Here is a 17,595-nt window from a genome sequence, read left to right on the forward strand (position 1 = left end):
TCTATTTTTGTACATCATATTTCTATTTTTAGTTCTATTTTTCCTAGCACATTTCTATTTTTATTTTTAGTTCTATTTTTCCTATTTTAATTAAAAAATTTTATTTAATTTCTATCGTATTTCTTTTATTCATATTTATTTCTTATTTGTAAACTTTAATTCTCTTTTAGGGTCAATGGCAGTCGTATAATGCATTTCACTACATTTCGTACTGTGTATGTTTGTGTATGTGACAAATAAAATTTGAATTTGAATTTGAGATGAAGTTTTGTCTTAAAACCACTCCAGCGTGTTAAAATACACTTATACCACTTCAGCGCTGTTATTTCAGCCAAAGTGAAAATATGAACTAATCCCACACTGTAAACACTGGTTTGTTGTACTTATTCATATGAGTTGTTCTTTACTTGCATTATTGAGTAGCCTAACTCATACTATTTAATAGCAATTATCACTTCATCCAGTTGTTGAGAGTCGAACCCGGGCCTTTTGCATGCCAGGCGAAACACCCACCACTGAGCCACCAGTACCCTACTGCCCTGATGTCATCAGACACAAAATCGCTAGTATAAAAGATTTTAAGTTGGTGAAATTTTAAGGTGACAGTTACTGTTATTTAAGTACTTTCAATTATTTAAAATATCAATATTTGTTCAGCTAACTTACAGTTAGAGTACAAACTCATAAATATCAAAAAGTTCAAATACTTATCAAGGTCTATTAATTGAACTAATTGTAATTATTTAAGTTAATGGTACTCAATATGTTTAATTACTTTGAGCATTACGGTTTACAGTGTGCAGTAAAAACATTCAGTTTCACTGATCAGTAGATTATTTTAAAGTAGATATTAAATCTGACACATAACTGTTTATAACATCGCTTTTACTCAACATTTAGATTTTACTTATGGTGCAGATTAAACTTAAAGAAAATACCTAAGAACTGGCAAAGTTTAATTAAATTCTGTCCAACCAGTTTTGCGTGATGCTGTGACAGACAGACGGACAGAAATGTTTCTGAGACTGGTTTCTGGACTTCCAGTGTATGAAATAAAGATTAAGATATCCTTGAAAGAGAGAGTTCTGACCAAGGTACAGACAAAACCTTTCTTTTATTTATACAGGTACAATGTTAAGGTACAATGTACAGTATTTCGCGTTTTACACAGACATGCAAGAAGTAAAACTCCCCAACGTTTATTAATACAATTTCTGCACTGAAATGTGCTATGTGTTTATTTGTCGATTTCCCTTTAGCGACTGTAAGAGCAACACCTGGCCCAGGCATAGAATGTGAGCGTTGTGCTTTTAAACAGATCTCAGAAAAGGAAGAAGACGTCCTTCAGAAAACATTTTTTTTTTTAATCCAAGCTTTTGACTTCGCTGATGTTTTCTACTTTTTTTAATAAACCGAACTACAATTCTGTGGAAAGGGGAATTTCAGCGTTGAATCATCTGTTATTACACATAGTTCTACACAGAATCGTAGAAAATGAATTAACATTAACCATTTAGCCTAGAGAAATTCACTGGTCAATGTTGCTATAGATAATAGGTGTAATATTGTGTAGAATACAGTACATGTGTAATAGTCTATATAAGACTGAATATTATTAATAAAATGATTCGAGATCCTTTGTGAAATAAAGTTAAAAATAACTTTAAAATATAAATATATTTATAAATAATTACAATTATTTAAAAAAATAGCTCTACACATGCATGTTTGACAATTTACTTAATACCCAAATTAAAGCTGTGAGAATGTAATGGCACAGCCCTGATCTCAGCTGTTTAGATCTGGACACAAAGGAGGAAGGGAACAAAACTGAAGATTTATACTAATAAAAAGTGCCATATAATTTTTGTGTTATTAAAAATATAAGTTTTAATTGTATATTGCACGTTGATTATGAACATATAAGGCTTGTGTAAAGTAGTGTGTAATGAAAATGTATGTACGTTACACAAGTGGATTTGTTTTATCACTGGATTGCACAAAAAGGTGCAAAATGGGCATTCAGAATTCTGTTTAAAATTTCATGTTTAAATGTCTTTTTTTGTTTAAAAGAAAGCAAAATTTGGCTCCATTATTCCTTGATAACAAGGAATAATGTACATAAATATTAAAAGGTCAGAATTGTTCAAAAAATATATGTAAACCAGTTGCTTCATGTATATGAATGAACACAGAAAATGTCCAGATAAAAACAAATCAATAAAATACACTCTGCAAAAAAGTAAAATGTAGAGCAATAAAGAGCTGTTCTGTAAGAAACCCTAGAACCTCTCTGTAGAACCTCATCAACACAGTGGAACGACTTATGGGAAAAAGAAGTACGCTTTTTCTCCAGTATGATCTACTGTCCAAAAAACTAAGTTTTTAGTTAAAAAAATTAATAAATAATTACTTAAATGAGCCTAATTTATTCATACTAAACATGAGTGTAGAAAAGATTTCTTTTTTATAACATGATCTTTTAAAAAAATCATGTAGTCTCATGAACTTACTGTTTACATACTTATTTAAAATTCAGTCGAGTTAATTCATGTATTTTGACTTTTTTTTTTTTTTTTCCGCATTATCCAAACTTTCCTGCCATTATTTGTATTTCCTGTGCATGATATATTTCTGAATCCTCTTTAGGAAATCATGTTTACCTCATGGACACAGGGCTTACAGGGCATTTTTTTTACCAAGTCTAAATTAAAGTTAAGTTAAATATGCATTTGGGAATTTGGAACATGTTTTTCATTTCTTAAGGTCATGAGCATCCTTATTTATATGTTGAATATTGATTTTGTTAAATTTTCAATTTCAACAAACAATTTTTTATGACCAACTACTCAGTAACATTCTACTTTGTATTTCACTTACACAAATCACAAAATAACAGGTAAATTTTTTTTTTAACTTTTTTAAAATCTCCATAGCAATCATTCATCTTTTCTTAAAAAATCAGTATGACTTAAAAAAGTTTTTTTTTAAAAAGCTCAAAAGTAAATAGCCTTTCATAATTTATTTATTGCAGTATTAGCATAAAATAGGATTTAAAAAATTATATCTTAATTTTATATTGTATAATTATACAATTATAGAACACACATGAAAAATCTCTGCCTTCTCAGCAGTAACACTCTGTAACTCCAGTCCACCTCGGTCACCAGATTGTGAAAATATTAGATAAAAAATGCACAGATTGAATGCATAAAAAAAAAAATCCATCATCGCATCATTTACTTAATTTAACCTGACTCCTGACAATTTATTTAGAAGCAGCTGAACATGATGAACTGAGTTTGACTGATTTGATTTTGTTACAGAAGCAAATCTTATTTTTTAAATCTTTTTTTTTTCTAAATTAAGGTTTTGGGGTCAGCTTCAAGTTTGCTGTTGACCAGGCGAAATTATATAAGGTCACATAATTATATATAATATAAGATAATAATTAATGTTATCATAATTATGCATTATGGACAGAAAATAGAATACAAAATTAAAGTTTTGTAATTTACCTGATTCATTACTTGTGTATTAATTCTTTATTAGAATTGCAGAAACGCACACTATTCTACCCTAAAATGGATTTAGCCAAATCATATATAAATATGTAATTCGATGAATAAAGATATTGCTAATGTATTGTTAATTGATATTCACATATACAAGTGTTTATGAGGGCAGTTTCGATTCTGAGTGATTAGTTACAGTGCAATAAACAGGAGGTTTGTGTGGATAATAAACTCAATATGCATCTATATTAGAACCTGAGTACAATTACAATATGATTATTTATTATATATTAATTATTTACAGATTTTTACCACAGGTGTTTTTAACAATAAAAACAATACTTAACATTTTGAGCACAGTTTCTATTGTTCTGTACCACACAGTGTGCACTACATGTAGCTCTACACGCTGCTGAAGGGGAAGTTTAAAAACACAGACGGGCTCAATTTTCCCGCCACTATTTTGGCGGAAGGAAGTGGCAGCGAGTCAAAATGGCGGCGCGTTAATGCGCCAAAACCCGCCAAATCCGCTAATTAGTTCGTTTTATTTAAATATGTCCTTATTATCGAGTTAAAGATAAAAACAGGGAAGTAAAATGTTTGCAGTTTTAAAATAAACTCTTAAACGCTTATATTTTTGTTGATGAACTTATAACATTTTTAAAAATGTTTATAAACAAATACAGAATTGAAATGCAGTGTCGTGTAATTTCAGTAACTAATTAAAAAAAAAAAACACAGAAAGAACGAAAGTTTAGAAACTCCAGAGCTGCTCTTTTGTATATAAAACAATTATTAAAATAATTTTAAAAAGCCCAGATAAACATTATAGATATAATTTAGTTTAGTTTAAACTAAAATAATTTAATTTTGTTTAGTTTAATCTAAATTAATTTCATTTTGTTTAGTTTTAAACAAATCTAATAAAATGCAAATATAATACAATTATTTAACATACAATATTGTATTATATAAATTGATGTGCATATTTATCTGCAATTACAGGTTTTATAATAGAAAAATAATAATACAATTTACAATAATACAATATAATTACAATTTCCCTTTGGGATTAATAAAATACTCTATCTAATAATAAAAACAATAAAGTCAGGACCGGAAGCCGACAATAATCTTTGATATCGCTGTTCTTGCTTTAATGACTGACATCACTTTCACAGCCTCATAGTTTCATTTCTCCTGGTTTTTGTAACCCTGAAGCTCTGAGCAGCGACACCCAGCGGTTAGACCATGTTAAAACAGCGCAGGCAGCGTGCAGAGGTGAGATCATAACTCTTACTTTACAGATGCTGCAGGAATTTAACACTTTATTTCACTTTAAGCTTTTCATTTAAACCAGCCGTGTGTGAACACGACACTCGCCGAATTAAAAACATGAAGGTCTGATTATTTATTGTGAAATCATTTTATCTCCCATTATGGCACAAGTGCTTCTAAATTATTGATCAGTTTGTTATTGAATGTTATTCTTTACAGACTTTGTCTACACGGGTATGTAAAGACAGTTTCCCCGGCACTCATGGACTTCTGTGATATGAAGCTCTCATCTCTACTGAAGTTAAAATGTGTTTTTGCAAAATCACACAAAATTCACATCATATTTTTATGGCCCTTGTGTACTGAATTTCAGTTAAAAACATACAAATGGAAACATTTTATGAATTGTTATCATGGTTTATTGGATACGCAATAATTTAATAAAAGCATAAACATTTATTAAAAGGTCACAGGGCTGCGAGTCGTTTCCCCAGGGTTCGCCTCGGTGTGTCCTCTGCAGGGTTAGAGGGAGTTATTGTTGGTGTGTTTTCTGCAGGATGACGCACCAGTTGCCCTGGTCGTAGTAGCTCTGCTGCACCTCCACCCCGCTGACAGACACACACAGATCCTCCAACTCTCCACGTTGGAACACGTGATAAAAGCGGTGGAACACGGGACCGGGACTCGACTTCACTTCGCCTTTCAGATGCCACGGTACGAGGAGATCCTGAGACACAAACTCTGTGCGATTGGTGTGAATGTTCAGCCTGGGCGGGGTCTCCGTTCCACAATCCTCCTCAGCTTGGGTTGAGCTTACTTTCCCAGCATGCACCTGTCTTGTACTCATCTCATATTTGGTTTCATCAAGAGAGCTTCTGTGCTCAGAGCTCTGTTCAGATGATTTCAGCTCCACGTTCTCCTGGTTTTCTAGGTTCTCCACATTCTCCTGGTTCTTGTTAGTTTTCAGATATTTAGATTTTTGGTTTTTGTATTCCTGCTCCATCGCCCAAACGTAGATCAGAGCACGACCCCCGACCTTTAACAGACGCACCAGCTCTTTGACGGCTGCTAATCTTCTCTCCTACACACACGCAAATGGACACATTTATTTATTTTTGTAAAACATCAGAAGCAGCTCACATTCCAAATAAAAAAAGTCAGCATCTAAAACCACAATGATAAATACATTTTATTGTCTTGTACAAACAACTTTTAAGGAAAAAAAAGTTGGTAAATTTTTTTTAAAAAAGTGCTCTTGACTATTCACATGGCATGGCATCCTGTGTGGTCGGAGGAAATAGTTTGCTAAGTTTGTTTAGAACTGTAATGAAATCTTAAAAAAAAAAGGTTAATATCGAATTTTTACATTTATATTTGATATTTATAAAATCATGATACTTACAGAATTGCACAAATGTTGTACTGTGACAGACTGCAAAGTGTCTAAAGATACACTTTAAAAACTGGATGTTTATGTACCAACCACAGCAGCGACCTCGTTTCCCCTCTCGTCTGTTCCAACCCCTCAACATTCAGCATCAGCAGTTACTAATCACCGCCTGATCATCATTTGCACCTGTTTCTCACTAGGTCAGGACTTTTTTATCCTTGAATGCTGTTAAACGAGCTATTATTTAAATATTATACAGTTGTGTTAAAAATAATAGCAGTGTGTTATAAAAAGGAAGTATGCTCCATATCTATATAATAACGTTTAATTTAAATCACACAAATGCATTGGACTCCCTGCACGTTCTATTCTGATTCACAACATGAAGAAAAATGTGATAAATGGATCATTAGTTTACAGAAGGTGAAGAAAAACAAATAGTCAACTTTACAAAGTGATGAATTTACCGTTTAAACAAAAATGCTTGAAGTTTAATCTTTCTTGTGCATCTCTAAACTAATATTTAGTTGTATAACCTGCTTTCTAAGAACTGCTTGTATTAATTGTACTACAAGCCACAATTCCTCTGCATTTCTTGGTTTTGCCTCAGAAACAGCATTTTCATTGTCAGGCCACAAGTTTTCTATTGGATTAGGGTCTGGGGATCGGGCTGGAACCTCCATAACGTCAATCTTGTTGGTGGAACCAAGATGCTGCTGGCTTACTGGTGTGTTTGGGGTCGTTGTCTTGTTGAAACACCCATTTTAAGGGGATTTCCTCTTCGGCATAAGGCAACACGACCTCTTTAAGTATTCTGATGGACTCAAATTGATCCATGATCCCTGAAATGTGATAAACAGGCCCAACACCACAGTACGAGAAGCTTCCCCATATCATGATGCTTGTGCCTCCATGCTTCACTGTCTTTACAGTGTACTGTGGCCTGAATTCAGTGTTTGGGGGCCTGACAAACTGTCTGCGGCCTCTAGTCCCAAAAAGGACAATCTTTCTTTCATCAGTCCACAAAATATGGCCCCATTTCTCTTTAGGCCAGTCAATGTGTTCTTCGGCGAACTCTAACCTCTTCAGCACACGTCTTTTTTCCAACAATGGGACTTTGCGGGGCTTCTTGCTGATAGCTTGACTTCACATAGCCGTCTTCTAACAGTAACAGTACTAACAGGTAACTTTAGATGTTCTTTGAGTCAATTTTGTTATTCTTCGATCCATTCGAATAGTAGTTTTCCGTTTTCTTCCACGTCTTTCTGGTTTTGGTCTCCATTTTAAAGCTTAAAATGATTTGGTATCATTTTCTGCACTTCTTTGTATTTTTTTTTTACCATCTCTAATCAACTTATCTTTAACTTACCCTAACTTATCAACTTTATCCTTAAATAAATGCAGAAACTTGTTTGACGCCTGTTTTTTTACAGAATAATTTACCTCTCCAGTTGAACTCCACACTGCTATTATTTTGAATACGTCCTATTTCAATTAATTAATAAATTACACAGAATCAGGTGCATGCAAGTCATGACTGTTGGGTCTGTTGGTTTTCTATTACTCTACTACACCTACTAGTCAGATATTTACCATAAAGAAATGTAATTTCTCCCAAAAACAATTATTGATCTGGTTACTGATGTTGGACTGCTATTATTTTAAACACAACTGTATATTGTCTTGTACCTATTTTTATTTCATCCTATTTTGTAATATTTTGTGTTCTGTAAAGCTCTTTGTAAAATAAATATTTGAAGCCTTTTTTGTTTTAGTTTCGATTAGTACTGAAGCATATTCACGCAAAGTTGACTGGAAGGGCAAAGTGCGGTAGGAAAAGGTGCATAAACAACAGGGATGACGGCAGCCTTAAGAGGATCGTCAGGCAAACTTGATCCAAGGACTTGGGAGAGCTTCAAAAAGAGAGGAGTGAGGCTGGAGTCGGTGCATCAGGAGCCATCACACACACACGTCTTCAGGAAATGGACTATACGTCTTCCCTGGGTTAAGGGGGAATATAACAGGACCGATGCTCAGTGGTCCAGGGTCCTCTTTTCAGTGAAAAGTAAATTTTACATTTATTTTGGAAATGAAGCTCTCAGACTCTAGAGGAAGAGAGAAGAGGAACAGAACCCAAGCTGCTTGAAGTCCAGTGTGAAATTTTTACAATTTGAGATAATTTTGGGAGGCGTGTCATCTCCTGGTGTTGGTCCACTGTGTTTTATCAAGTCCAAACTACCACTAACTGGTTTACTGACCGTGATGTTACTGTGCTCGATCGGCCGGCCGACTCGCCTGACCTGAACTCTATTTCTGTATTGTAAATCCTTTCGACATACTTGATTTTTGATTTTTATTAGCCATAATCATCGAAATTATAACAAAACACGTTCATAAATATAACATTATATTATAAAATAAAATTTACAGAGTATAGATGGGAAAAAGTTGATTCAGTTATGAATCCCAATTCTTTTTTTGTGTGAATCACGTATCGCCACACTAACTCGAAAATCGATAAAAAAAATAAATAATTTTTACATTTATAATAGAAATGAAGCGGCCGATCTGTCAGTGAGCAGAACTGTCTGGTGTTCGATGTAACTGGCTGTGAGCGGTAATCGGTCGATCAGCCTCAGATACAAATCATTCTGTATCGAGAGCAGAAGCGTCTGAGTGGCGCAACAGAAACGTGTTTTTATGGCGTTACATCATCAACAATCATACACGTTAAAAGTCTGCTCTTTTTCTCCAAACTCTAAATGAATTAGTCTAAAACACACTCATTACACACGCTTACACCAGTCTCACAGCACGGGGAGCTCTAATTAGTTGAAGCAGTAAAACATCGTCGTTTCTTTATGATCCTACAGGTGGCGCACTCTGTACTATTGTGCACTCCGAACTAGTGTCTCTCAGGGTTATTATGGGATACTGTTGCCTGTTTATTCCCTAACCTGTGTGGAGAAGTGATGGATGACGGCGATGGAGATGACGGCGTCGAAGGCGGAGCTGCGCAGGGGGACGGACAGCGCGTCACACACCACGGAGTGGAAACCTCGCTCAGCACAGATGGACACCAGGTTCACACTGCGGTCACAGCCCAGCTAATAAACAACAACAACAACAATATTTATTCATGTTACACTTTACCTTATTAATAATACACATAATGTGTGTTGGTGTGTGTGTGTGTGTGTGTGTGTTTAGGTACCGAGAACACCTGAGGGTTGATTCCCAGGTATTTCCCGTTGCCGCAGCCGATGTCGGCCATGATGGCGTCTGTCGGTAACGAGAGCAGGAAGTCGCGGACCCGCGGCCAGGGGGCGTGGCGAGTGCTGCTGAAGTGGGCGGAGATTTCCTCATACACATGGTGAACATACTGCTCCTCCAATCGGCATGCATCGCTACGGGCAACTGGAAGACGAGGTGGGGAGGGGGGTCGCTGGCTATCACACGCTGATGGATACGCTGTCTCACACACACACACACACACACATGTTGGACTTCTACAGCAGTCTCTGTGCGTGCTGGTGTGTGTATGTGTGTGTGTGTGTGTGTGTCTTACCGCAGTCGCAGGGTGTGTGTCGAATTTTGCGAAAGGTGAAAGACGTTCTTGTTCTGCGCTGGTTCAAAGTCAGATCTCTGGGGTCAAAGTTCACGACTCCTGACCTCTCAGCTGCTGATGCAGGAACCATATCAAACTTCCTAGGTGTTATACTGACACACACACACACACACACACACACGGAATGCTTTCTACATAGTAATATCAGCAGTCACGTGTATACTCTGGTCTAAAAGTATGTGCACCCCAGACCATCACACCCACATGTGCGTGTTGACTGTTTTATTCCAGACATGTTCCCCCTGGGGATTTGTGTTCATTCACACACTCTACAGGAGCGAAGACACACCCTGTCTTCATGGAGCTGCCGGATGAGGGTTCAGTTAGTTCCTCTTAGTTCCTCTTAGTGAAGGGGAACTGTAATGCTAGAGGAAACACAGACAAGTCCTGTACAGCTGTGTGAGCTCACTGCTCTGGGGTAAGAGCTTGGGGAAGGGGTGCACATACTTTTGGTCTTATAGTGTATTTACCTTTAAGCACATGTCTGTCCATGTGTGTGTGTGTGTGTGTGTGTGTGTGTGTGTGTAATGTGCTTACCCATGAGTCCAGAGGTGACGACTCTCTCCCTTCATGACTAAGAGACTCCGCGCTGGGAGGACAACGGACACGGAGCGACCGTCAGGGTGACGGAAGTCCATCACAGTCTGCAGAGGGACACACACACACACACACACACACACACACACACACGTTACACACGTGTTGTTAACGTATTAGGTGATGTGTTATGAGGAGGAGACGGGGTGCAGACCTTCGCTCCCAGACCGAGAGACAGGATGGTGTCCTCAAACGCCGAGTGTGTGTCCACGTGCGGGGGGATTCCTGCAACAACCAAACACACACACACACACACACACACATTCATCAAAACTAACACACACAGTGATGGAACTCTGTGAATGTGTGTGTGTGTGTGTGTCACCTTGTCCACTTTCATACTGATTGACTGTAAGCTGATCAGGAAGGACGCTGATGAGTCTGTTACACACACACCTCTGCAGCACGGCGTCACACTCCGAGGGCAGGCCTGAACACACACACGTTTGTCACCACAGGTACAGTAGTAAAACTGCAGGATGTGTGTATGTGTGTGTGTTTGTGTGTGTGTGTGTGTGTGTGTGTGTGTAAGAGAGAGACAGAGAGCTGACCTTCTGGCAACGGCTTGTCTTTGTCCACATTGTTGTTGTCGTAGCGAAATTCATACCCATAATGCTTCACTCTGCGGTGCTTTAGTTCTTGCCGTGCTGAAAAAAACACAACGTTCGTACAACAACAAAAACAACAATAATAATAATAATAATATGGGAAAAATAGGGAGGTTACAGACTGCTCACCTGTGACATCATCATCGTGCGACGTCCAGTTCACAGCCTCCAGCAACCGAGACTCTTCTTCTGGGGACACAAAGTCCTCCAATACACAGAGACCCGGCGGGAGAGACACACACTCACACACAGCTCTATCCACTGCTAGACACAGAGACAGAGACAGAGAGAGAGACATGTGAGAAGGCACGCAGGCAGACTGATAGAGAAAAGAGTATTAACACGGTATACACAACGGTATTAATACGGAAAGACAGAATAAACAAAAAGAAAAGAAAACAGTGTGGAGGAAAATAGACAGAATAAAGGAAAAGGAGGGAAAAAGATAAAGAGAGTAAAGGAAGATGATGTAAGACTCTAAATGATGAGCTCGATAGAAATTAGAGAGGAGAGAACCTTGTGTGTGTGTCTGTGTGTATAAGTGCACGTGCATGTGTGTGTGTGACTGACCCGGCAGGACGTAGCTGCAGTACAGCGTGACGCGGTGCCCGTCGTTAGCCTGCAGCGCGCGGCCGTGACACCGCGCCTGAGCGCTCCGGCCGTCCTGCACTGAGGCGAAGCTGGCGAAGCTGTAGGGTTTATTAGGGGGCATGAGGAGAGACTCCACCACAGCGCCACCTTCAGTCAGCACCGCCATCAGCTGCTCCCTGCTCACGCCGTTCCCTAAGCCACCGTTACACACAACCACACACTGACACACACACACACACACACACTGTTACTCCAATGCAAAACCTATAAAGAGTAAACCTTCAGGTCAGACTTGGCTCAGCTGGTGTTCTGTCATATTATGCACCTCGGCACATCCTGCACCCACAGGGCACTTTAGAGCTCAGGCTCATTATTTTATATTTAAGGAAATATATTTATTTATTTTGACTTAAATAAAGGTTTTCAAACATTTCTGATCAGCTCACATTTACGCCAGCTAACTTTTCGGTGTGAACTTTTAAACAAATTCCTTTTATCTTCTTCATCCTAAAAACTAAATACGTAAAAAAATTACCACAAAACATTTTTTAAATCCATATTTCTAGTTAAAGAGTTTCCCCTCAGACTCGTTGCTAAGCGACGCCGCGTGACCTCCATCCAATCAGATTTGACCGGAAGTGCCTGGACACAGGATGTACCGCAGTGCAGGATATGGCGCCACACCTCCTGGCTCGTAGAGGCCGCGCTATGAGGCGTTATTACACTTTCTAACACACACACAGAGGGTGTACCTGAGTCGGCTGGGACGCCGCGGTGATGCCCTCATGCTTTAGCAGTGTGTGAGAAGCTTTCATTTGTCTCTTCAGCAGTTTTTTGTCCTCTTTAGATCTTCTGGCGCTTTGCACGCGCTGCGCAGGAGCCTCCATGTCTCGGTGCGTCTCGGTATTGAGTCCGGGTGCAACAAACGCGCCGCAACAGGAGTTCCTACTCGGATTTATATTCGAGAAGGTCTACAGTCTGATCCGTTCTGCAAACACACACCTCTTTCCTGAACATCACAAAATGTGTTTGACATGTTTTTACAATATATAGCCAAAAGTATGTGCACACTGGATCAATATTAAACATCCAACCCTTTCACAGGAAGTCTCTGAATGCTCTTGTAACTAAATGAAAGCAAATCTTCTATAACATCTAATCTCTTATTATAATAGAATTAATCACATTACATAATTACAATATAACAATACTATAAGTTTACTTACTGGTTATATTGCTGTGCACTTAGAGCAAGTGTCCTCCAGGGCAGAGGAACAATAAGTATGTCACATGACAGACCAATATTTTCACAAATTCAACCTTAGAATTTTACAAAAAGAAATTCATTTAATCATTGAATCTTAAATGTTTTTTTTTTAAAAGTCACTGTGAGCTCTCTATTAATGCACCATATTCATGTTACTAATGATTAAACTAAAGGGAAAAAAATCTGCACACAACAGTTGTTTGGGATAATTTTTTATTAAAAAAAAAAAAAAAAAAGTCAGTCATCCAACAATCAGTACAGTCACATGACTTACAGAAATCCACTTTTTTTTTTCTTTTTCCCCTAGACATAATTTTCAATACTAAAGAAAGCAGAAATAAGCTGAAAAACAAATTGTTCACAAAGTAAAACAAACTTCTCATGGTTTAATATACTATAATACATGATGAGAACTTCCTGATGGAGTCACGCCGCTGATTATGCTAACGATGGGATCGTTTAAACACTGATGTACTGTGGAAGTTCTTCACCTCCAGCGTTGACGCACGCGCACACACGGGTGGAGAAAGCAGATGGGGAAATAAAGACAGTGTGTATCAGTCAGTGATCAAAGCTGGAGGATCAGCGGGAACAGAAATGGGTCCAATCAAAAAATTTTTACTGTGTCTTCATTTCTTCTGTTTGGGAGGCGGCCTGAGAAGGAAACACATATGGGTTAACTTCATGGGGTAAAAAAGAAAAAAAAAAAAAAAAAAAAAAAAAAAAGTGTATTTCACAGAATTATTAATTTTCATGCTTAACTTTATTTTGGGGTGCACTAACCTTTGCACTGAAAACTGTACATAGATGTAAAGACAATTCAGTAATATATGTGTATACGGAGAGAGGTCACTACTAAGTAAGTTAAGCCTTTATTTGTCACATATACATTACAGCACAGTAAAATTCCTTCTTCGCGTATCCCAGCGTAACTGGGGTCAGAGCGCAGGGTCAGCCATGATCCAGCGCCCCTGAAGCAGTTAGGGTTAAGGGCCTCGTGGCAACCTGGTGGAGCTGGGGATTGAACCGCCGATCTTCTGGTCGGTTACTCAGTGCCATAGCCCTCTGAGCCACCACTGCCCCTAGATTCAATCTAGATTTATGCCCAGTTAGGTGCAAAAGTTTGTGCACCCTTGGTGACAACAAGCCTCCATGTGTACCATGTGACCCAGTTGTGGTCTGAACCAAACGCTGAGCGGGGGTGTGAATAACTGAACACTTCTGACCTGTACACTCCTACGACGACAGCGTGGTCTCTCTCGTATGGCTCGAGTGTGAGCTGCTCCTGAGGCTTCATGTTCTCTGCGCCCATTTTCTTCACCTCGGACGCAAACACGGCCTCAGGGGACGCCGTCGAGTCGATGCAGTTCGCCTGGGGATGACGGGAACGTTTATGCACGCATTATAAACTTGATGTTTTATATACGTACTGACCACAAAAGAGAGAAACCCCTTTTTAAAGAAAAGGACAAAATCTTTACCTTGATGGAGATGACAAAATGGCCGCCGTTCTTGAGGAAGTTGTGAGCGTTGAGAGCGACGATACGAGTTTGATCCGGCTGAGCAACGTCGGCAAAAATCACGTCCACCATCCCTGATAGTGAAACGAAACATTAATCAAGAGCAGCAACATCAACACTTTCTTATACACACATACATAATCACAATATGCCCCCTACTGGACACAGTGCTGCAGCAACAAATATAGTTATAACTACCTTTAATTATATTTTTATATTAATTGTTTTTCCCCCTCTTTTTTCTAAGAAAGTGAGAAGGTTAAGACACTCACCGACTAGCATGCGGTATTTGTGCGGATGTCTGGCGTCTTCGATAATGGGGATAATGTTGGTTCTCTTTTTGGCTACGTTTAGTAAATCTCGACCGGAGCGGTGAGAGAACTCCACTGCGTACACCAAACCCTCCTACACACACAAGTTTAGTGAGAAGTGTAAGAGATAACTGTTCTCTGGAAATCCTACAGTCAATAATTCCCTCACACTTGTTTTATTCATAACCTCACATCATGTTACATGGGTCTTTCTCTGAGGAATAAACACAGATCCGGACTAAGATATAACAGACAGACGAGTCCGTACCGGCCCGACGATATCGGAGACGTGAGACACGGTGGTTCCCGACGCCGCCCCCAGGTACATGACTTTGGTTCCGGGTTTAATGTGGATCTGATCGATTCCACCCAAGATCGCCGCCGCCAGTTTGGAGCGGAACGGGTTCCACGCCCTGTACTCAATCTTCGTTTCTCCATCCTGGAAAACAAAAATATATGCCATTTAAAACTCAACCAGAAACCTGTAAAATTATACACTAATGCAGGACGGAGCAGCAGGCTTTATCTCATGAGATAGAACACACATCATGCCTGTTCTGTGAGACTCGCTCCGGAAGTTTGATTTATGCAAAATAAAAATCTCTTCTTTAACCTTGTCTGGAGCACCAGATTTATTTATTTTTCCATAAAGTTCTATTTAACTTCATTTTAAGTGTTTCCTTTTATAAATATCAAAAATCCCTAATGAATCTGTGTTTCTGTCTGAAACAAATGTAGTTCTGATCCCAGGAGATGTTCCTATAACTATCAGCTCTTAAAGCTTTAGAATTTCCAGAAAACAAAGAGACAGATGAAGATGCTGGAGTCTGACCTCCACACTGATCCTCTTCTCGCCGTACACGGACTCTCCCACCACCATGTTCTTAGTCACGAGGGCATCTTCCTTTCCACGGCAGATAAACACACCTAAAAATGTGTTGAAAAACAGCACAAAATTACTTTCTAATCCACACACACACACACTTTACTAATAGTCCTGCCTCACCTTCATGTCTGTGCGGCTCCACCGTCACCTTCTTCCCTCCTCCAAACCCTCCTCCTCTGCCCCCTCGCCCCCTTGGTGTCCCTCTGCCTCCTCCACGGCCCCTGAATCCTCCTTCGCCACCCGGAGACCTGAACCCACCGCCTGTGGGCACAGAGTGTACAATAACCAATCTGAACGGCAAACGGTACACACAGCCATCCTGTTCATCTATAAAGAGTCAGTGTGTCTTTACCTCCACCGCCTCGTCCTCCTCTAAACCCGCCTCTACCTCCTCCTCTGTCCCCACCACGGCCTCGACCGCCGAATCCGCCTCGACCTTCACCAAATCCGCCTCGACCTCCGCCGAATCCGCCTCGACCTCCGCCGAATCCGCCTCGACCTCCGCCGCCACGAGGACTGAAACCTGGAGCACAAACACCAGCAGGTTTAATATATCACAGAGAACACTATGGAAATATTGTATCTCACATACATTCGCTGAGCTGATTATCAAATTTACTGATAAAAATTTAACATCTGGAACGTTGTGCATTTTCTCCTAAAAAAAACAAGCAAAAAAATAAATAAGTAATGAAAGCGCAACAGGAAAATGTTTGTCATTGACAGATGCTGCACTTGACTGGTACACTGAAACACAAACCAAAAAAAAAAGCGCCAAGCTCCACCCACTTCACAACCAAATAATTATCCTTTTAGAAAACTAGTTTGTGAATGTAGATTATTAGATTATCAAGTCTCCCTTTTGGAAGAGGGAATCGGGGCTGGGGGATATGATACATCATTAATATCGCTGTAAATGACAATCTTCTGTGAGATCACAAGTTTTGAGACATCGCTTCCTATAATTTTCGTATCTATTACAAAATTATAACTTAAATTCTAAAGAAAAAAAATTACAAAAACGACACTATGTTATATAAAATGTGGAAATCGTGTATTCTTTAAAGAAACGGCCGTGTACACCCAGTGTCTCACATGGTTTGTTTTTGGTGCAGAAAATAATGAATTTTTCCCCCCAAGGTGAGAAACACCATGAGTGTAGTGGCTGAGAAAGATGTGTGAGGGACCAGTAAATGGAGGAACACACACACACACACACACATGGCTCTCAGGGCACAGGGCTTCGTGTAACTTCCCACAAGAAATCACACACACACTGAAACACGTTCACACCTGAAATGAAAAACTGAATTACAGAATCGGGAGTAACAGATTAAACACTTTAACACTTTATTTCTCCCTCAGTGCAACTCTGCTCTGGTTTTATAGAACTAACACGCGGGTAGGATCTCTCTCTCTCTCTCTCTCTCACACACAGTCATTTATTAAATTATTTTCACACAAACAAAAAAATATCTACAATAACTTGAATCTTTTGCTAAAGACTGGCACGCGCAGTTTCCGTTAACGCTAACTCTAATACTTTTTAAAAGCGTTAGCATAAAGCGCTAAGCCCTTCCAGCGTTCATCGGGTTTTAAACCTCCATATGGACACATGTTATGTTAAACAACACTCGAGGTTCTATTTAATATTCACAGACACTCTGAAACTCACCGGGCTTCATGTTTAATCTGAGAAATAAAAGCTAAAGTAAAATAAATGTCTTTTTCTTCTCCGCCGGATGAGCCGAGGAAAGTTCACGCGCTCGCTCGCGACCACATGTGAGAAGAGCTGCACAGAAACTTTCCCGTGATGCACTGCGAGGTGGGTTGCGGCACGTGGACGCTGCGCCACCTAGCGGCGTGGAGGATAAACGCAACGCCCATAGCGATAAGCATATGGACGAGAGAGAGAGAGAGAGAATGCTGAGAGGGGTGTTCCCTTAGTTCAGTTTAGTTCAGTTCAGAAGAGCTTTATAGCATGAATGTTAACAGAAGTATTAC

At 39.2% G+C, this 17,595-nt stretch overlaps 2 protein-coding genes across 3 annotated transcripts; both read right to left on the minus strand.

Moving 5' to 3' along the window:
* Positions 1 to 5,195: 5,195 nt before the first annotated feature.
* On the minus strand, positions 5,196 to 12,515 carry alkbh8 (alkB homolog 8, tRNA methyltransferase). Of its 2 annotated transcripts, none has more exons than XM_053490602.1 (11): positions 12,360 to 12,515; positions 11,587 to 11,827; positions 11,146 to 11,277; positions 10,960 to 11,055; positions 10,734 to 10,838; positions 10,563 to 10,633; positions 10,349 to 10,455; positions 9,752 to 9,903; positions 9,398 to 9,654; positions 9,141 to 9,290; positions 5,196 to 5,874 (listed from the first exon to the last, which is right to left on the minus strand). In XM_053490602.1, exons 1-11 carry the CDS (start codon positions 12,492 to 12,494, stop codon positions 5,326 to 5,328), a joined length of 1,995 nt encoding a protein of 664 aa, XP_053346577.1. In that variant the 5' UTR covers positions 12,495 to 12,515; the 3' UTR covers positions 5,196 to 5,325. The 2 variants fall into 2 exon arrangements, with proteins under 2 accessions (XP_053346577.1, XP_053346576.1); XM_053490601.1 differs by having other exon boundaries at positions 11,146 to 11,280.
* A 581-nt stretch (positions 12,516 to 13,096) lies between these two features.
* On the minus strand, positions 13,097 to 17,412 carry fbl (fibrillarin). The gene is made up of 9 exons (XM_053490673.1): positions 17,267 to 17,412; positions 15,944 to 16,114; positions 15,712 to 15,852; positions 15,538 to 15,632; positions 14,974 to 15,144; positions 14,667 to 14,799; positions 14,356 to 14,468; positions 14,101 to 14,246; positions 13,097 to 13,528 (listed from the first exon to the last, which is right to left on the minus strand). The coding sequence occupies exons 1-9, from the start codon at positions 17,274 to 17,276 to the stop codon at positions 13,504 to 13,506; spliced, it is 1,005 nt and encodes a 334-aa protein (XP_053346648.1). The 5' UTR covers positions 17,277 to 17,412; the 3' UTR covers positions 13,097 to 13,503.
* Between the last annotated feature and the right edge of the window lie 183 nt (positions 17,413 to 17,595).

This window comes from Clarias gariepinus, unplaced genomic scaffold (assembly GCF_024256425.1).
Source record: "Clarias gariepinus isolate MV-2021 ecotype Netherlands unplaced genomic scaffold, CGAR_prim_01v2 scaffold_30, whole genome shotgun sequence".
NCBI classification, from domain to species: domain Eukaryota; kingdom Metazoa; phylum Chordata; class Actinopteri; order Siluriformes; family Clariidae; genus Clarias; species Clarias gariepinus.